Raw genomic sequence first — 22740 nt, forward strand, 5'->3', positions numbered from 1 at the left:
AAACACATTAGTAGAAGCTGTGTCCAACCCCAACCAAACCTTCAATCTGACTATTGAAGCCAGCTCCATCCAAATAGTTGGTAAGTAAACAGTAGCCCTAACTCTTACTCCAATAGAGCTTTGAGTTTTTTGTTAAAGCAACACTTTAACTGTGAATTTTTACACATTAATACAAAGCAAATTGGAACAAGAAGCCTTGGCTATTATGATGTATTTTTCCATTTTTCTTCATACTGTTCCATATTTGTTTGTTTACAGAAACAAATAATCCATCAAATCTAACAACAGCAGCGCCCGCTTTGAATACTACAGCTGCAAGTGCAGTAAATACAACCACCGCTGGAGGTTTGGCAACAACAACTGCAGCTCCTCCACCAGTTGTGGTTCTTGCAGCAACCTTGGCACAACCATTCACAGAAGAACTCACTAATCCAAACAGCGCTCAGTTTCAGGCTCTTGAGACAAGAGTTGTAACATTCGTGAGTACAACTTTGAAATGCTCACACTACTCATTCATTTTCTAGTTGCCCTTAGTGAGTTTGCAGTTGTTTTTCATTGAAATTGGAGAACGCTGTATTTTTAATTTGATCATATTTTTGTATTTGTTTCCTTCCCACAGTGTGATATCATCTACAGGGCAAGATTTGGCTTTCTTTTCATCCGCACTTTTGTCCTACGGTTTAGGTAACATTTTCATATTTGAGAAACTAACTGACTTTGCTTCATTTCCCAGCTTGTGGTCATCCATATTAGAGCTTGAAATGTTAACCATGGCAAAAAATGGAATCATTACACATAGGGATATGTTCTTTTTTGATGCAGACCAGCTGATGTCACAACTCAAACGGGAAATACTGAAGCAGTGGTGGGGATTGAGTTTAACCAAACTGCTACACCTGCAGAAATCCCACAGGCTACTGATGTTGCAAACACATTAGTAGACGCTGTGTCCAACCCCAACCAAACCTTCAATCTGACTATTGAAGCCAGCTCCATCCAAATAGTTGGTAAGTAAACAGTAGCCCTAACTCTTACTCCAATAGAGCTTTGATTGTTTTGTTAAAGCAACACTTTAACTGTGAATTTTTACACATTAATACAAAGCAAATTGGAACAAGAAGCCTTGGCTATTATGATGTATTTTTCCATTTTTCTTCATACTGTTCCATATTTGTTTTTTTACAGAAACAAATAATCCATCAAATTTAACAACAGCAGCGCCCGCTTTGAATACTACAGCTGCAAGTGCAGTAAATACAACCACCACTGGAGGTTTGGCAACAACAACTGCAGCTCCTCCACCAGTTGTGGTTCTTGCAGCAATCTTGGCACAACCATTCACAGAAGAACTCACTAATCCAAACAGCGCTCAGTTTCAGGCTCTTGAGACAAGAGTTGTAACATTCGTGAGTACAACTTTGAAATGCTCACACTACTCATTCATTTTCTAGTTGCCCTTAGTGAGTTTGCAGTTGTTTTTCATTGAAATTGGAGAACGCTGTATTTTTAATTTGATCATATTTTTGTATTTGTTTCCTTCCCACAGTGTGATATCATCTACAGGGCAAGATTTGGCTTTCTTTTCATCCGCACTTTTGTCCTACGGTTTAGGTAACATTTTCATATTTGAGAAACTAACTGACTTTGCTTCATTTCCCAGCTTGTGGTCATCAATATTAGAGCTTGAAATGTTAACCATGGCAAAAAATGGAATCATTACACATAGGGATATGTTCTTTTTTGATGCAGACCAGCTGATGTCACAACTCAAACGGGAAATACTGAAGCAGTGGTGGGGATTGAGTTTAACCAAACTGCTACACCTGCAGAAATCCCACAGGCTACTGATGTTGCAAACACATTAGTAGACGCTGTGTCCAACCCCAACCAAACCTTCAATCTGACTATTGAAGCCAGCTCCATCCAAATAGTTGGTAAGAAAACAGTAGCCCTAACTCTTACTCCAATAGAGCTTTGATTGTTTTGTTAAAGCAACACTTTAACTGTGAATTTTTACACATTAATACAAAGCAAATTGGAACAAGAAGCCTTGGCTATTATGATGTATTTTTCCATTTTTCTTCATACTGTTCCATATTTGTTTTTTTACAGAAACAAATAATCCATCAAATTTAACAACAGCAGCGCCCGCTTTGAATACTACAGCTGCAAGTGCAGTAAATACAACCACCACTGGAGGTTTGGCAACAACAACTGCAGCTCCTCCACCAGTTGTGGTTCTTGCAGCAACCTTGGCACAACCATTTACAGAAGAACTCACTAATCCAAACAGCGCTCAGTTTCAGGCTCTTGAGACAAGAGTTGTAACATTCGTGAGTACAACTTTGAAATGCTCACACTACTCATTCATTTTCTAGTTGCCCTTAGTGAGTTTGCAGTTGTTTTTCATTGAAATTGGAGAACGCTGTATTTTTAATTTGATCATATTTTTGTATTTGTTTCCTTCCCACAGTGTGATATCATCTACAGGGCAAGATTTGGCTTTCTTTTCATCCGCACTTTTGTCATACGGTTTAGGTAACATTTTCATATTTGAGAAACTAACTGACTTTGCTTCATTTCCCAGCTTGTGGTCATCAATATTAGAGCTTGAAATGTTAACCATGGCAAAAAATGGAATCATTACACATAGGGATATGTTCTTTTTTGATGCAGACCAGCTGATGTCACAACTCAAACGGGAAATACTGAAGCAGTGGTGGGGATTGAGTTTAACCAAACTGCTACACCTGCAGAAATCCCACAGGCTACTGATGTTGCAAACACATTAGTAGAAGCTGTGTCCAACCCCAACCAAACCTTCAATCTGACTATTGAAGCCAGCTCCATCCAAATAGTTGGTAAGTAAACAGTAGCCCTAACTCTTACTCCAATAGAGCTTTGAGTTTTTTGTTAAAGCAAAACTTTAACTGTGAATTTTTACACATTAATACAAAGCAAATTGGAACAAGAAGCCTTGGCTATTATGATGAATTTTTCCATTTTTCTTCATACTGTTCCATATTTGTTTTTTTGACAGAAACAAATAATCCATCAAATCTAACAACAGCAGCGCCCGCTTTGAATACTACATCTGCAAGTGCAGTAAATATAACCACCACTGGAGGTTTGGCAACAACAACTGCAGCTCCTCCACCAGTTGTGGTTCTTGCAGCAATCTTGGCACAACCATTCACAGAAGAACTCACTAATCCAAACAGCGCTCAGTTTCAGGCTCTTGAGACAAGAGTTGTAACATTTGTGAGTACAACTTTGAAATGCTCACACTACTCATTCATTTTCTAGTTGCCCTTAGTGAGTTTGCAGTTGTTTTTCATTGAAATTGGAGAACGCTGTATTTTTAATTTGATCATATTTTTGTATTTGTTTCCTTCCCACAGTGTGATATCATCTACAGGGCAAGATTTGGCTTTCTTTTCATCCGCACTTTTGTCCTACGGTTTAGGTAACATTTTCATATTTGAGAAACTAACTGACTTTGCTTCATTTCCCAGCTTGTGGTCATCAATATTAGAGCTTGAAATGTTAACCATGGCAAAAAATGGAATCATTACACATAGGGATATGTTCTTTTTTGATGCAGACCAGCTGATGTCACAACTCAAACGGGAAATACTGAAGCAGTGGTGGGGATTGAGTTTAACCAAACTGCTACACCTGCAGAAATCCCACAGGCTACTGATGTTGCAAACACATTAGTAGAAGCTGTGTCCAACCCCAACCAAACCTTCAATCTGACTATTGAAGCCAGCTCCATCCAAATAGTTGGTAAGTAAACAGTAGCCCTAACTCTTACTCCAATAGAGTTTTGATTGTTTTGTTAAAGCAACACTTTAACTGTGAATTTTTACACATTAATACAAAGCAAATTGGAACAAGAAGCCTTGGCTATTATGATGTATTTTTCCATTTTTCTTCATACTGTTCCATATTTGTTTGTTTACAGAAACAAATAATCCATCAAATCTAACAACAGCAGCGCCCGCTTTGAATACTACAGCTGCAAGTGCAGTAAATACAACCACCACTGGAGGTTTGGCAACAACAACTGCAGCTCCTCCACCAGTTGTGGTTCTTGCAGCAACCTTGGCACAACCATTTACAGAAGAACTCACTAATCCAAACAGCGCTCAGTTTCAGGCTCTTGAGACAAGAGTTGTAACATTCGTGAGTACAACTTTGAAATGCTCACACTACTCATTCATTTTCTAGTTGCCCTAAGGTAGTTTGCAGTTGTTTTTCATTGAAATTGGAGAACGCTGTATTTTTAATTTGATCATATTTTTGTATTTGTTTCCTTCCCACAGTGTGATATCATCTACAGGGCAAGATTTGGCTTTCTTTTCATCCGCACTTTTGTCATACGGTTTAGGTAACATTTTCATATTTGAGAAACTAACTGACTTTGCTTCATTTCCCAGCTTGTGGTCATCAATATTAGAGCTTGAAATGTTAACCATGGCAAAAAATGGAATCATTACACATAGGGATATGTTCTTTTTTGATGCAGACCAGCTGATGTCACAACTCAAACGGGAAATACTGAAGCAGTGGTGGGGATTGAGTTTAACCAAACTGCTACACCTGCAGAAATCCCACAGGCTACTGATGTTGCAAACACATTAGTAGAAGCTGTGTCCAACCCCAACCAAACCTTCAATCTGACTATTGAAGCCAGCTCCATCCAAATAGTTGGTAAGTAAACAGTAGCCCTAACTCTTACTCCAATAGAGTTTTGATTGTTTTGTTAAAGCAACACTTTAACTGTGAATTTTTACACATTAATACAAAGCAAATTGGAACAAGAAGCCTTGGCTATTATGATGTATTTTTCCATTTTTCTTCATACTGTTCCATATTTGTTTGTTTACAGAAACAAATAATCCATCAAATCTAACAACAGCAGCGCCCGCTTTGAATACTACAGCTGCAAGTGCAGTAAATACAACCACCACTGGAGGTTTGGCAACAACAACTGCAGCTCCTCCACCAGTTGTGGTTCTTGCAGCAACCTTGGCACAACCATTCACAGAAGAACTCACTAATCCAAACAGCGCTCAGTTTCAGGCTCTTGAGACAAGAGTTGTAACATTCGTGAGTACAACTTTGAAATGCTCACACTACTCATTCATTTTCTAGTTGCCCTTAGTGAGTTTGCAGTTGTTTTTCATTGAAATTGGAGAACGCTGTATTTTTAATTTGATCATATTTTTGTATTTGTTTCCTTCCCACAGTGTGATATCATCTACAGGGCAAGATTTGGCTTTCTTTTCATCCGCACTTTTGTCCTACGGTTTAGGTAACATTTTCATATTTGAGAAACTAACTGACTTTGCTTCATTTCCCAGCTTGTGGTCATCAATATTAGAGCTTGAAATGTTAACCATGGCAAAAAATGGAATCATTACACATAGGGATATGTTCTTTTTTGATGCAGACCAGCTGATGTCACAACTCAAACGGGAAATACTGAAGCAGTGGTGGGGATTGAGTTTAACCAAACTGCTACACCTGCAGAAATCCCACAGGCTACTGATGTTGCAAACACATTAGTAGAAGCTGTGTCCAACCCCAACCAAACCTTCAATCTGACTATTGAAGCCAGCTCCATCCAAATAGTTGGTAAGTAAACAGTAGCCCTAACTCTTACTCCAATAGAGCTTTGATTGTTTTGTTAAAGCAACACTTTAACTGTGAATTTTTACACATTAATACAAAGCAAATTGGAACAAGAAGCCTTGGCTATTATGATGTATTTTTCCATTTTTCTTCATACTGTTCCATATTTGTTTTTTGACAGAAACAAATAATCCATCAAATTTAACAACAGCAGCGCCCGCTTTGAATACTACAGCTGCAAGTGCAGTAAATACAACCACTGCTGCTACCAGTACAACTACAGATCCTAGAACTACAACTACAATAACTCCTACAACCACCACACCTGCATCAGCAACTACTACAATTGTTGGCGTATCAACAACAGTTGTAGGTTCATCTCCAGTTGTTAGTTTAACAGTAAAAACTGGTTCACCAACCACTGTTGGATCAACTACAACTGCAGGTTCAACAACTGGTGAATCCACAACAACTAGTGGTTCAACAACAACTGCAGGGTCACCAACCGCTGTTGGATCAACTACACCTGCAGGTTCAACAACTGGTGAATCCACAACATCTGGTGGTTCAACTACAACTGCAGGGTCACCAACCACTGTTGGATCAACTACAACTGCAGGTTCAACAACTGGTGAATCAACAACATCTGGTGGTTCAACTACAACTGCAGGGTCACCAACCACTGTTGGATCAACTACAACTGCAGGTTCAACAACTGGTGAATCCACAACAACTGGTGGTTCAACTACAACTGGAGGTTCACCAACCACTGTTGGATCAACTACAACTGCAGGTTCAACAACTGGTGAATCCACAACAACTGGTGGTTCAACTACAACTGGAGGTTCACCAACCACTGTTGGATCAACTACAACTGCAGGTTCAACAACTGGTGAATCCACAACAACTGGTGGTTCAACTACAACTGCAGGGTCACCAACCGCTTTTGCATCAACTACAACTGCAGGTTCAACAACTGGTGAATCCACAACGACTTTGGCAACAACAACTGCAGCTCCTCCACCAGTTGTGGTTCTTGCAGCAACCTTGGAAGAACCATTCACAGAAGAACTCACTAATCCAAACAGCGCTCAGTTTCAGGCTCTTGAGACAAGAGTTGTAACATTCGTGAGTACAACTTTATAATGCTCACACTACTCATTCATTTTCTAGTTGCCCTAAGGTAGTTTGCAGTTGTTTTTCATTGAAATTGGAGAACGCTGTATTTTTAATTTGATCATATTTTTGTATTTGTTTCCTTCCCACAGTGTGATATCATCTACAGGGCAAGATTTGGCTTTCTTTTCATCCGCACTTTTGTCCTACGGTTTAGGTAACATTTTCATATTTGAGAAACTAACTGACTTTGCTTCATTTCCCAGCTTGTGGTCATCAATATTAGAGCTTGAAATGTTAACCATGGCAAAAAATGGAATCATTACACATAGGGATATGTTCTTTTTTGATGCAGACCAGCTGATGTCACAACTCAAACGGGAAATACTGAAGCAGTGGTGGGGATTGAGTTTAACCAAACTGCTACACCTGCAGAAATCCCACAGGCTACTGATGTTGCAAACACATTAGTAGAAGCTGTGTCCAACCCCAACCAAACCTTCAATCTGACTATTGAAGCCAGCTCCATCCAAATAGTTGGTAAGTAAACAGTAGCCCTAACTCTTACTCCAATAGAGCTTTGATTGTTTTGTTAAAGCGACACTTTAACTGTGAATTTTTACACATTAATACAAAGCAAATTGGAACAAGAAGCCTTGGCTATTATGATGTATTTTTCCATTTTTCTTCATACTGTTCCATATTTGTTTTTTGACAGAAACAAATAATCCATCAAATTTAACAACAGCAGCGCCCGCTTTGAATACTACAGCTGCAAGTGCAGTAAATACAACCACTGCTGCTACCAGTACAACTACAGATCCTAGAACTACAACTACAATAACTCCTACAACCACCACACCTGCATCAGCAACTACTACAATTGTTGGCATATCAACAACAGTTGTAGGTTCATCTCCAGTTGTTAGTTTAACAGTAAAAACTGGTTCACCAACCACTGTTGGATCAACTACAACTGCAGGTTCAACAACTGGTGAATCAACAACATCTGGTGGTTCAACTACAACTGCAGGGTCACCAACCGCTGTTGGATCAACTACAACTGCAGGTTCAACAACTGGTGAATCCACAACAACTGGTGGTTCAACTACAACTGCAGGGTCACCAACCACTGTTGGATCAACTACAACTGCAGGTTCAACAACTGGTGAATCCACAACATCTGGTGGTTCAACAACAACTGGAGGTTCACCAACCACTGTTGGATCAACTACAACTGCAGGTTCAACAACTGGTGAATCCACAACAACTGGTGGTTCAACTACAACTGCAGGGTCACCAACCACTGTTGGATCAACTACAACTGCAGGTTCAGCAACTGGTGAATCCACAACAACTGGTGGTTCAACAACAACTGGAGGTTCACCAACCACTGTTGGATCAACTACAACTGCAGGTTCAACAACTGGTGAATCCACAACAACTGGTGGTTCAACTACAACTGGAGGTTCACCAACCACTGTTGGATCAACTACAACTGCAGGTTCAACAACTGGTGAATCCACAACAACTGGTGGTTCAACTACAACTGCAGGGTCACCAACCGCTTTTGCATCAACTACAACTGCAGGTTCAACAACTGGTGAATCCACAATGACTTTGGCAACAACAACTGCAGCTCCTCCACCAGTTGTGGTTCTTGCAGCAACCTTGGAAGAACCATTCACAGAAGAACTCACTAATCCAAACAGCGCTCAGTTTCAGGCTCTTGAGACAAGAGTTGTAACATTCGTGAGTACAACTTTGAAATGCTCACACTACTCATTCATTTTCTAGTTGCCCTAAGGTAGTTTGCAGTTGTTTTTCATTGAAATTGGAGAATGCTGTATTTTTAATTTGATCATATTTTTGTATGTTTCCTTCCCACAGTGTGATATCATCTACAGGGCAAGATTTGGCTTTCTTTTCATCCGCACTTTTGTCATACGGTTTAGGTAACATTTTCATATTTGAGAAACTAACTGACTTTGCTTCATTTCCCAACTTGTGGTCATCAATATTAGAGCTTGAAATGTTAACCATGGCAAAAAATGGAATAATTACACATAGGGATATGTTCTTTTTTGATGCAGACCAGCTGATGTCACAACTCAAACGGTAAATACTGAAGCAGTGGTGGGGATTGAGTTTAACCAAACTGCTACACCTGCAGAAATCCCACAGGCTACTGATGTTGCAAACACATTAGTAGAAGCTGTGTCCAACCCCAACCAAACCTTCAATCTGACTATTGAAGCCAGCTCCATCCAAATAGTTGGTAAGTAAACAGTAGCCCTAACTCTTACTCCAATAGAGCTTTGATTGTTTTGTTAAAGCAACACTTTAACTGTGAATTTTTACACATTAATACAAAGCAAATTGGAACAAGAAGCCTTGGCTATTATGATGTATTTTTCCATTTTTCTTCATACTGTTCCATATTTGTTTTTTGACAGAAACAAATAATCCATCAAATTTAACAACAGCAGCGCCCGCTTTGAATACTACATCTGCAAGTGCAGTAAATACAACCACTGCTGCTACCAGTACAACTACAGATCCTAGAACTAAAACTACAATAACTCCTACAACCACCACACCTGCATCAGCAACTACTACAATTGTTGGCGTATCAACAACAGTTGTAGGTTCATCTCCAGTTGTTAGTTTAACAGCAAAAACTGGTTCACCAACCACTGTTGGATCAACTACAACTGCAGGTTCAACAGCTGGTGAATCCACAACAACTGGTGGTTCAACTACAACTGCAGGGTCACCAACCACTGTTGGATCAACTACAACTGCAGGTTCAACAACTGGTGAATCCACAACAACTGATGGTTCAACAACAACTGCAGGGTCACCAACCGCTGTTGGATCAACTACACCTGCAGGTTCAACAACTGGTGAATCCACATCATCTGGTGGTTCAACTACAACTGCAGGTTCAACAACTGGTGAATCCACAACAACTGGTGGTTCAACTACAACTGGAGGTTCACCAACCGCTGTTGGATCAACTACAACTGCAGGTTCAACAACTGGTGAATCCACAACAACTGGTGGTTCAACTACAACTGGAGGTTCACCAACCACTGTTGGATCAACTACAACTGCAGGTTCAACAACTGGTGAATCCACAACAACTGGTGGTTCAACTACAACTGCAGGGTCACCAACCGCTTTTGCATCAACTACAACTGCAGGTTCAACAACTGGTGAATCCACAACGACTTTGGTAACAACAACTGCAGCTCCTCCACCAGTTGTGGTTCTTGCAGCAACCTTGGAAGAACCATTCACAGAAGAACTCACTAATCCAAACAGCGCTCAGTTTCAGGCTCTTGAGACAAGAGTTGTAACATTCGTGAGTACAACTTTATAATGCTCACACTACTCATTCATTTTCTAGTTGCCCTAAGGTAGTTTGCAGTTGTTTTTCATTGAAATTGGAGAACGCTGTATTTTTAATTTGATCATATTTTTGTATTTGTTTCCTTCCCACAGTGTGATATCATCTACAGGGCAAGATTTGGCTTTCTTTTCATCCGCACTTTTGTCCTACGGTTTAGGTAACATTTTCATATTTGAGAAACTAACTGACTTTGCTTCATTTCCCAGCTTGTGGTCATCAATATTAGAGCTTGAAATGTTAACCATGGCAAAAAATGGAATCATTACACATAGGGATATGTTCTTTTTTGATGCAGACCAGCTGATGTCACAACTCAAACGGGAAATACTGAAGCAGTGGTGGGGATTGAGTTTAACCAAACTGCTACACCTGCAGAAATCCCACAGGCTACTGATGTTGCAAACACATTAGTAGAAGCTGTGTCCAACCCCAACCAAACCTTCAATCTGACTATTGAAGCCAGCTCCATCCAAATAGTTGGTAAGTAAACAGTAGCCCTAACTCTTACTCCAATAGAGCTTTGATTGTTTTGTTAAAGCGACACTTTAACTGTGAATTTTTACACATTAATACAAAGCAAATTGGAACAAGAAGCCTTGGCTATTATGATGTATTTTTCCATTTTTCTTCATACTGTTCCATATTTGTTTTTTGACAGAAACAAATAATCCATCAAATTTAACAACAGCAGCGCCCGCTTTGAATACTACAGCTGCAAGTGCAGTAAATACAACCACTGCTGCTACCAGTACAACTACAGATCCTAGAACTACAACTACAATAACTCCTACAACCACCACACCTGCATCAGCAACTACTACAATTGTTGGCATATCAACAACAGTTGTAGGTTCATCTCCAGTTGTTAGTTTAACAGTAAAAACTGGTTCACCAACCACTGTTGGATCAACTACAACTGCAGGTTCAACAACTGGTGAATCAACAACATCTGGTGGTTCAACTACAACTGCAGGGTCACCAACCGCTGTTGGATCAACTACAACTGCAGGTTCAACAACTGGTGAATCCACAACAACTGGTGGTTCAACTACAACTGCAGGGTCACCAACCACTGTTGGATCAACTACAACTGCAGGTTCAACAACTGGTGAATCCACAACATCTGGTGGTTCAACAACAACTGGAGGTTCACCAACCACTGTTGGATCAACTACAACTGCAGGTTCAACAACTGGTGAATCCACAACAACTGGTGGTTCAACTACAACTGCAGGGTCACCAACCACTGTTGGATCAACTACAACTGCAGGTTCAACAACTGGTGAATCCACAACAACTGGTGGTTCAACAACAACTGGAGGTTCACCAACCACTGTTGGATCAACTACAACTGCAGGTTCAACAACTGGTGAATCCACAACAACTGGTGGTTCAACTACAACTGGAGGTTCACCAACCACTGTTGGATCAACTACAACTGCAGGTTCAACAACTGGTGAATCCACAACAACTGGTGGTTCAACTACAACTGCAGGGTCACCAACCACTGTTGGATCAACTACAACTGCAGGTTCAACAACTGGTGAATCCACAACAACTAGTGGTTCAACAACAACTGCAGGGTCACCAACCGCTGTTGGATCAACTACACCTGCAGGTTCAACAACTGGTGAATCCACAACATCTGGTGGTTCAACTACAACTGCAGGGTCACCAACCACTGTTGGATCAACTACAACTGCAGGTTCAACAACTGGTGAATCAACAACATCTGGTGGTTCAACTACAACTGCAGGGTCACCAACCACTGTTGGATCAACTACAACTGCAGGTTCAACAACTGGTGAATCCACAACAACTGGTGGTTCAACTACAACTGGAGGTTCACCAACCACTGTTGGATCAACTACAACTGCAGGTTCAACAACTGGTGAATCCACAACAACTGGTGGTTCAACTACAACTGGAGGTTCACCAACCACTGTTGGATCAACTACAACTGCAGGTTCAACAACTGGTGAATCCACAACAACTGGTGGTTCAACTACAACTGCAGGGTCACCAACCGCTTTTGCATCAACTACAACTGCAGGTTCAACAACTGGTGAATCCACAACGACTTTGGCAACAACAACTGCAGCTCCTCCACCAGTTGTGGTTCTTGCAGCAACCTTGGAAGAACCATTCACAGAAGAACTCACTAATCCAAACAGCGCTCAGTTTCAGGCTCTTGAGACAAGAGTTGTAACATTCGTGAGTACAACTTTGAAATGCTCACACTACTCATTCATTTTCTAGTTGCCCTAAGGTAGTTTGCAGTTGTTTTTCATTGAAATTGGAGAATGCTGTATTTTTAATTTGATCATTTTTTTGTATGTTTCCTTCCCACAGTGTGATATCATCTACAGGGCAAGATTTGGCTTTCTTTTCATCCGCACTTTTGTCATACGGTTTAGGTAACATTTTCATATTTGAGAAACTAACTGACTTTGCTTCATTTCCCAGCTTGTGGTCATCAATATTAGAGCTTGAAATGTTAACCATGGCAAAAAATGGAATAATTACACATAGGGATATGTTCTTTTTTGATGCAGACCAGCTGATGTCACAACTCAAACGGTAAATACTGAAGCAGTGGTGGGGATTGAGTTTAACCAAACTGCTACACCTGCAGAAATCCCACAGGCTACTGATGTTGCAAACACATTAGTAGAAGCTGTGTCCAACCCCAACCAAACCTTCAATCTGACTATTGAAGCCAGCTCCATCCAAATAGTTGGTAAGTAAACAGTAGCCCTAACTCTTACTCCAATAGAGCTTTGATTGTTTTGTTAAAGCAACACTTTAACTGTGAATTTTTACACATTAATACAAAGCAAATTGGAACAAGAAGCCTTGGCTATTATGATGTATTTTTCCATTTTTCTTCATACTGTTCCATATTTGTTTTTTGACAGAAACAAATAATCCATCAAATTTAACAACAGCAGCGCCCGCTTTGAATACTACATCTGCAAGTGCAGTAAATACAACCACTGCTGCTACCAGTACAACTACAGATCCTAGAACTAAAACTACAATAACTCCTACAACCACCACACCTGCATCAGCAACTACTACAATTGTTGGCGTATCAACAACAGTTGTAGGTTCATCTCCAGTTGTTAGTTTAACAGCAAAAACTGGTTCACCAACCACTGTTGGATCAACTACAACTGCAGGTTCAACAGCTGGTGAATCCACAACAACTGGTGGTTCAACTACAACTGCAGGGTCACCAACCACTGTTGGATCAACTACAACTGCAGGTTCAACAACTGGTGAATCCACAACAACTGATGGTTCAACAACAACTGCAGGGTCACCAACCGCTGTTGGATCAACTACACCTGCAGGTTCAACAACTGGTGAATCCACATCATCTGGTGGTTCAACTACAACTGCAGGTTCAACAACTGGTGAATCCACAACAACTGGTGGTTCAACTACAACTGGAGGTTCACCAACCGCTGTTGGATCAACTACAACTGCAGGTTCAACAACTGGTGAATCCACAACAACTGGTGGTTCAACTACAACTGGAGGTTCACCAACCACTGTTGGATCAACTACAACTGCAGGTTCAACAACTGGTGAATCCACAACAACTGGTGGTTCAACTACAACTGCAGGGTCACCAACCGCTTTTGCATCAACTACAACTGCAGGTTCAACAACTGGTGAATCCACAACGACTTTGGCAACAACAACTGCAGCTCCTCCACCAGTTGTGGTTCTTGCAGCAACCTTGGAAGAACCATTCACAGAAGAACTCACTAATCCAAACAGCGCTCAGTTTCAGGCTCTTGAGACAAGAGTTGTAACATTCGTGAGTACAACTTTATAATGCTCACACTACTCATTCATTTTCTAGTTGCCCTTAGTGAGTTTGCAGTTGTTTTTCATTGAAATTGGAGAACGCTGTATTTTTAATTTGATCATATTTTTGTATTTGTTTCCTTCCCACAGTGTGATATCATCTACAGGGCAAGATTTGGCTTTCTTTTCATCCGCACTTTTGTCCTACAGTTTAGGTAACATTTTCATATTTGAGAAACTAACTGACTTTGCTTCATTTCCCAGCTTGTGGTCATCAATATTAGAGCTTGAAATGTTAACCATGGCAAAAAATGGAATCATTACACATAGGGATATGTTCTTTTTTGATGCAGACCAGCTGATGTCACAACTCAAACGGGAAATACTGAAGCAGTGGTGGGGATTGAGTTTAACCAAACTGCTACACCTGCAGAAATCCCACAGGCTACTGATGTTGCAAACACATTAGTAGAAGCTGTGTCCAACCCCAACCAAACCTTCAATCTGACTATTGAAGCCAGCTCCATCCAAATAGTTGGTAAGTAAACAGTAGCCCTAACTCTTACTCCAATAGAGCTTTGATTGTTTTGTTAAAGCGACACTTTAACTGTGAATTTTTACACATTAATACAAAGCAAATTGGAACAAGAAGCCTTGGCTATTATGATGTATTTTTCCATTTTTCTTCATACTGTTCCATATTTGTTTTTTGACAGAAACAAATAATCCATCAAATTTAACAACAGCAGCGCCCGCTTTGAATACTACAGCTGCAAGTGCAGTAAATACAACCACTGCTGCTACCAGTACAACTACAGATCCTAGAACTACAACTACAATAACTCCTACAACCACCACACCTGCATCAGCAACTACTACAATTGTTGGCATATCAACAACAGTTGTAGGTTCATCTCCAGTTGTTAGTTTAACAGTAAAAACTGGTTCACCAACCACTGTTGGATCAACTACAACTGCAGGTTCAACAACTGGTGAATCAACAACATCTGGTGGTTCAACTACAACTGCAGGGTCACCAACCGCTGTTGGATCAACTACAACTGCAGGTTCAACAACTGGTGAATCCACAACAACTGGTGGTTCAACTACAACTGCAGGGTCACCAACCACTGTTGGATCAACTACAACTGCAGGTTCAACAACTGGTGAATCCACAACATCTGGTGGTTCAACAACAACTGGAGGTTCACCAACCACTGTTGGATCAACTACAGCTGCAGGTTCAACAACTGGTGAATCCACAACAACTGGTGGTTCAACTACAACTGCAGGGTCACCAACCACTGTTGGATCAACTACAACTGCAGGTTCAACAACTGGTGAATCCACAACGACTTTGGCAACAACAACTGCAGCTCCTCCACCAGTTGTGGTTCTTGCAGCAACCTTGGAAGAACCATTCACAGAAGAACTCACTAATCCAAACAGCGCTCAGTTTCAGGCTCTTGAGACAAGAGTTGTAACATTCGTGAGTACAACTTTATAATGCTCACACTACTCATTCATTTTCTAGTTGCCCTAAGGTAGTTTGCAGTTGTTTTTCATTGAAATTGGAGAACGCTGTATTTTTAATTTGATCATATTTTTGTATTTGTTTCCTTCCCACAGTGTGATATCATCTACAGGGCAAGATTTGGCTTTCTTTTCATCCGCACTTTTGTCCTACGGTTTAGGTAACATTTTCATATTTGAGAAACTAACTGACTTTGCTTCATTTCCCAGCTTGTGGTCATCAATATTAGAGCTTGAAATGTTAACCATGGCAAAAAATGGAATAATTACACATAGGGATATGTTCTTTTTTGATGCAGACCAGCTGATGTCACAACTCAAACGGGAAATACTGAAGCAGTGGTGGGGATTGAGTTTAACCAAACTGCTACACCTGCAGAAATCCCACAGGCTACTGATGTTGCAAACACATTAGTAGAAGCTGTGTCCAACCCCAACCAAACCTTCAATCTGACTATTGAAGCCAGCTCCATCCAAATAGTTGGTAAGTAAACAGTAGCCCTAACTCTTACTCCAATAGAGCTTTGATTGTTTTGTTAAAGCGACACTTTAACTGTGAATTTTTACACATTAATACAAAGCAAATTGGAACAAGAAGCCTTGGCTATTATGATGTATTTTTCCATTTTTCTTCATACTGTTCCATATTTGTTTTTTGACAGAAACAAATAATCCATCAAATTTAACAACAGCAGCGCCCGCTTTGAATACTACAGCTGCAAGTGCAGTAAATACAACCACTGCTGCTACCAGTACAACTACAGATCCTAGAACTACAACTACAATAACTCCTACAACCACCACACCTGCATCAGCAACTACTACAATTGTTGGCATATCAACAACAGTTGTAGGTTCATCTCCAGTTGTTAGTTTAACAGTAAAAACTGGTTCACCAACCACTGTTGGATCAACTACAACTGCAGGTTCAACAACTGGTGAATCAACAACATCTGGTGGTTCAACTACAACTGCAGGGTCACCAACCGCTGTTGGATCAACTACAACTGCAGGTTCAACAACTGGTGAATCCACAACAACTGGTGGTTCAACTACAACTGCAGGGTCACCAACCACTGTTGGATCAACTACAACTGCAGGTTCAACAACTGGTGAATCCACAACAACTGGTGGTTCAACAACAACTGGAGGGTCACCAACCACTGTTGGATCAACTACAACTGCAGGTTCAACAACTGGTGAATCCACAACGACTTTGGCAACAACAACTGCAGCTCCTCCACCAGTTGTGGTTCTTGCAGCAACCTTGGAAGAACCATTCACAGAAGAACTCACTAATCCAAACAGCGCTCAGTTTCAGGCTCTTGAGACAAGAGTTGTAACATTCGTGAGTACAACTTTGAAATGCTCACACTACTCATTCATTTTCTAGTTGCCCTAAGGTAGTTTGCAGTTGTTTTTCATTGAAATTGGAGAATGCTGTATTTTTAATTTGATCATATTTTTGTATTTGTTTCCTTCCCACAGTGTGATATCATCTACAGGGCAAGATTTGGCTTTCTTTTCATCCGCACTTTTGTCATACGGTTTAGGTAACATTTTCATATTTGAGAAACCAACTGACTTTGCTTAATTTCTTGGGTTGTGGTCATCAATATTAGAGTTTGAAATGTTAATGATGGCAAAAAATGGAATACTTACACACAGGTAGAACTTATTAATGTTAAGAGATATGTATATTTTTTTTATGCAGACGAGCTGTGGTCAGAACTCGAATGGAAAATACTGAAGCAGAGGTGGGGATTGAGTTTAACCAAACTGCTCCACCTGCAGAAATCCCACAGGCTACTGATGTTGCAAACACATTAGTAGAAGCTGTGTCCAACCCCAACCAAACCTTCAATCTGACTATTGAAGCCAGCTCCATCCAAATAGTTGGTAAGTAAACAGTAGACTTAACTCTTATTCTAATCAAGGATATAAATTGTTTGTTTTTTGTTTGTTTAAATTAAAATAACCATTCCAGTTCTACGTGTTGCTACAATTAGGAATGGGGTTTAAATTGTTATTTTTCACTTCCCATACGATTAATGATTTTCATGTCAAAGTTACTCCTGATTCCTTTCCTGAAGCCTTTTAACAAATTACTGGGTTGATAAAGACCATAGACAATTATATTTCCCATGTGACAAACAGAAGCAAGACTTTAACTGTGACTTACTACACATTAACACACAGGATATTGTGATATATATGTTTTTGTTATATGTTATGCATATGTATCTTTTGACAACTATAGTATATTGTCTAAACATTTTTCTTCATATTGTTCCATTTTTTACAGAAAGAAACACTACATCAAATATAACAACAGAAGTACCGAGTGCTGTAAGTACAACTACCATCACTGGAACTACAACTACTATTGCAGACAGTACAACTACAGGTACTGCAAGTACAACCGCAACAACTCCTACAACCACCACGTTTGTACCAACAATGACCACAACTGCTGAGGCAGTCACAACAAGGCGGATGACTTTCAGATCTGTTGGAGAGACATTTACAAGTGACTTGCAGAATCCATCATCTGCAGCATTCAAAAGTCGAGCCTCACTGATTAAGTCAACAGTAAGTCTCTCTCTCAGAGTGAAACCTAGCAGAGTTTAGGCATCCTAATTTAAAATAATTTGAAATGTTTTATAAGACATTTTAATTAAAAATACAACACACAAATTAATAAACACAAGCCAATCAAGTAAATGTACTTACAATTGGTTCGCTTTTTTGTCTGCAGCTTGAACCTTTCTATCGAGAAGCATTTTCTTCATTCCGCTCTTTGAACGTGGTTTCATTCAGGTAATTTGCTGTTGTTATGTTGACAGAGCCTTAACAATACTGGTGATACCTTCATACAAATCAAATTCATACTTTTTGGTTATTTTTTTTTGCAGTAATGGATCAATCATCAACAACATGGACATCGCCTTTGCATCTATGTCTGTTCCTAATAACACTCAGATTGCAAATGTGTTGGTCCGTGCAGCTTCAAATGTCACAGCCTTCAACATTGACACCGCTTCCATTTCTGTGGATGGCGCAGGTAAGCAATATTGAATGATACCATATCAAAATTTTATACTATTACAGAACTGTTTTTTAAAGCAAAATCTTTTCCCTTTTCATTTCCATTTCATTTACAGAAGTGTCAAGTGGAGTCAGCCACAAGAGTCTCAGTCTCATTCCTGCATCCTGCCTGGTGCTGATGTCATGGCTGCTAACAAGCCAGCAATAGTGTCAGCGCTGAAGTCCATGTGAAATCCCATTAGAAAATGAGTATGGTATGAAAAAAGACATTGTTCTCATCAAAAATCCAAGGATCACAAATGTTAAATGGCTTGGAAAGAGATTCAATTCAAAGTGGGGCAACCAAACACCTTCATAACAGAGGTTGATTGCAATGGCACATTAATTCAACCAGGACAGTGCTTTGCTAGAACTTTTCCTTATTTCTCTCTTTGCTGTCCTAGGAAGACCAGTCATGAAAGAAACAACTTTCAGCACCTAACACAAACCTTGACACACCACACTTAACATTTTGGGGCCTATTTTAATGATCCAAAATTCATGGTCTGAAGCACATTTACATGTGTTTATATTACCAAATTATCATAATGTGTATTTTGTGAGTTTGCTTGTATTTTTGTAACATTTTAGTAAGAAATACAAAGTCTTCAAGATCAAGATACAAAATTTTAAAAAATATCTCCTTTAAAGTGCATGTAAAAATATGTATCACTGTATCACTCAGGCTTCAGTTAAAGTTGTGATACTGCAAAGAACTGGGTCAACTATAGTCATTCAGTTACAACTAATGGAGTAACATCTGAAGTAACAACTAGTCCTGGTGGATCAGGTACCGCAGTTTCCACAGCGCCCTCACCAACACCTTCAACCTCAGGATTGTTCCAAACACCACTGAAATCATATGTCAGTAAAGAATTGTTAATTTGTTAATATTTGTTCTTCAGCATGTGTAAAACTGCAACCAGGTCATCAATGTGTATGTGTGTGGTAGCATTTGTTTAAGTGTGTTTTGGTCTGTGCCAGATTTAATCTTCAAACAACCTTAACAAATTATACATTTTTTTGAAGCTCAAAGTTTTGCTGACACAGTGTTTTCCACACAAAATAGGCCTTTTATAAATAGACAAAGCAAAGGAAATTTCTATTACATTTCTGCCTCTATAACTTTAGTTCACTATCTCTTATACTCATTACGCCTGTAATTAAGGGGGTTGAAAAACAGTAACCTTTTTATTTTTGGTACACATTTTTTGTGCTTGTACACAAAAATGGGGGTGTGTGTGTGGTGACAGGATAATCATATCCAGTATTGTTTTTGAAATATTATTGCAATCTATATTTAAAGTATTTTGAAAGTAAATATTAAAACATATTGTCAACTAATTAACTTATAGCCTCAATCCAAAATTTCCTGTATGAAATATATCCAGAGTAGTGAAATTGACAGTAAAAAAATATAAGTTTAAGTAAAACATGCTATGTGCTCTTTGCTCTTACTTTAATTATTCACATTTATGTTGGGGGTTGTGTTATTCATTCATTCACTGTCAGAAAAATGTCTTGTATAATTATTAATTCACTGTACTTATTTATGTGTACACTATTGTACATGTGCGTAATTTGGGAGGTTACCTTCATTTTTGTAAAACAAAAACATAAATGCAAGTATTCATAATAATCAAACACAAATATGACTAAAGAAAATCTGTCTATACTGTAATATTATATAATCTTGATTGGGTACAAAATGATAAATCACAACAAAATGATGTTTGGATGAAAACTGCTTACATTAGAGACATAAAATATATGTACAAATGATCAAACCCTGTCTCATCATTTCTGAAAATGCACCTTTACACTTGCATCATATAGCAACCATGCAATCATTAACCATGAGCTAACTGTCTTAACCTAAAACATTTTAATAATTGCAGTTTTAGTCATATTTTAAGCAAAAATGCAAATAAAATCTGTGGTTCCAGCTTGAAGATGTGACCTTAAGCTGGTTATGTGACATGTTTTCTGACACTGTAGAGCAGACCTGGGCCTTTTACGGCCCGCGGGCCACATCCGGCCCCTTGACCCTTCCTGTCCGGCCCGCGTACGGTCACACACAAACAAGAAATGTCAATGAAAACTAGTTCATGCCCTGCACGCTGTGCTGCTTTTATTTTGAAAGTGTGACTTTTATTTATGTACGCACGCATGTGCAGGTGAATTCTTACCGACAGACCCTCAAAATGTCAGCTCATGCGAAAAAAAAAGAAATATTGAAAGAAATATACAAAATCGCTAGAAAGTTAATTCATTGCTTACATTTGCAAAACAACTATTCAGTATTTCTGAGTTATGTGTTAAAAATAAAATGAAATACTGATTTTATGACTTGTATTTTTGACTTACTCCACAATTTTATATCTTTATTGTAATAGAATATCCTTAGTCTTTTGATTACCAAGTAGCATAATCAAAATTATATCATTTACTGCTCTTTACAGTTGGAGAAAATTAGTATCGAACATCGTTCAGTTCAGGTCATTGTTGGTTCGGCCCTCTAACACAGCTCAGGTTTCTCATGTGGGGCTTTGGAAAAAATAATTGCCCACCCCTGCTGTAGAGACATATAATAAAGAAACGACTTATAATAAAAGAAGAAATAATAGATTTATCAAGATTACATTCAGACCTACTGAACAATAGTCTGAATGTTGAAGAGTACCACCTCTACAAAAAGGAAAAAGAAAATCTTATTAGTCACTTTTAGACCTTTCCTTAGACTTTACAGCTCCAGCTGCTTTTCCTCTGCTCCCCCCGCCCCAGTTTTCTTATTCACTTTTGTTTTTCAACCAATTGATGAGATTACAGCCATTTTACTGTTTTCACATGAACTCACCTGTGAAAGCACAGCTCCACCTGCCTGCGTCGGCCTCAACAGCCGCTGGCAGAAATAGCCAATAACTTTGTTTGCCAGCGAGTGTGTCCTCCATGTTTCATCCACCCAGTCCGTTTTCCTCTTTACACAGTAGGTTGTTAATATTTCGGCAATGAACACAAATTAGGTGTCGCCATACACCTGATTGTTTGGTCCCTGCTCATCAGTGGGCAAGTCAACAATGTGGCCTACTTCCGGCCAGCCTCTCTCAAGGTGAGGTCCGCCAGTGGTCCGCAAGCGACCCCCGGTGGTCCGCAAGCACATTTGTTAAAATATCATATTTTAAATTTGGTGTTTCTCAAGCTGTCTGAAAGTGACCACAGAGCCTAATGGTGAGTAGTGTGTATGTGTTGTCTTTAATATTAAATCAAAACATTATTAATTTACCCTTACTCTCTTTTCCCGTTTTTCTGATTGAAGAAGAAATCAAAGTCCCTCATGTGGAATGAGGGACTATCCGATGTTTTATTTTGTAAAGAATTGTTTAATTTACTAATTTGAACAACTTAATGAAGAAGATGGACACCTAATAATACGTTATATTTCTGTATTAGTATTTCTTTAAAATGTAATTGTAACATTAAAGGAATGCAATGATCTTTGATGCTTTTTAGAAAGTCTACTAATGGCACAAATAAAAATACATTCAATAGAATAAGAATAACAGAATAATAATAGAATAAGGATAAATTATATCTAACTCATGATAATAATAAGGACATTTTACTTATTATTTGAAAGCAATGGATAAAGACCTTATTTTCTTTGTACAGTTGGTTTTATTGATGGAGATATTTTTGTTGAACACAGAATATACATTGTATACATTTATTTTTCTATCTATCTAAATGTCCACATTTTTAACTGACCAAAAAACAGACCAGATAGAAAGACTGGACAGCAGAGCTGGGCAGACGTCTCGCGTTGTGTTTATTTTAACCAACAGAGGGTGCTGGCTGCTTGCTATAGCAGCTTCACATCACTCTTCTTCTACTACCACTTGCTCGCCTAGTTTTAGAGAAAACCGCAGTGTAAAAATTGCCTACAGGTGATAGTTTGCTGATTTGTAGGCATAAAATTTGTAGGTCACCATGCCACCTACAAATACAGGGCATAGAGGAGCTCAAATTGTTGATGGGGAATATAGTCAGGCCACAAAAAAGGGAAGGAGAGGAGGAAGACCGGATAGGAAGAGTCACGGAGATACAGGAGGTAAAGAAATTATTACACAGTC

General features: G+C 39.2%; 1 protein-coding gene and 1 long non-coding RNA gene across 2 annotated transcripts in view; one reads left to right on the forward strand and one right to left on the reverse strand.

The window, feature by feature from the left end:
• Positions 1-21898, reverse strand: part of LOC139606799 (uncharacterized) — a 60223-nt gene extending 38325 nt beyond the window's left edge. The window contains exon 1 of the long non-coding RNA XR_011684690.1: positions 21468-21898. This is a non-coding gene — a long non-coding RNA (uncharacterized lncRNA). The remainder of the gene's footprint in view (positions 1-21467) is intronic.
• Positions 17245-20391, forward strand: LOC139606798 (uncharacterized). Its single transcript, XM_071459151.1, has 5 exons — positions 17245-17422; positions 17829-18115; positions 18282-18343; positions 18439-18587; positions 18688-20391. Exons 1-5 carry the CDS (start codon positions 17260-17262, stop codon positions 18777-18779), a joined length of 753 nt encoding a protein of 250 aa, XP_071315252.1. The 5' UTR covers positions 17245-17259; the 3' UTR covers positions 18780-20391.
• Positions 21899-22740: the final 842 nt, after the last annotated feature.

Source organism: Trachinotus anak, unplaced genomic scaffold, assembly GCF_046630095.1.
Source record: "Trachinotus anak isolate AG129_WGS33_773 ecotype Australia unplaced genomic scaffold, CSIRO_AGI_Tana_v1 ptg000023l, whole genome shotgun sequence".
NCBI classification, from domain to species: domain Eukaryota; kingdom Metazoa; phylum Chordata; class Actinopteri; order Carangiformes; family Carangidae; genus Trachinotus; species Trachinotus anak.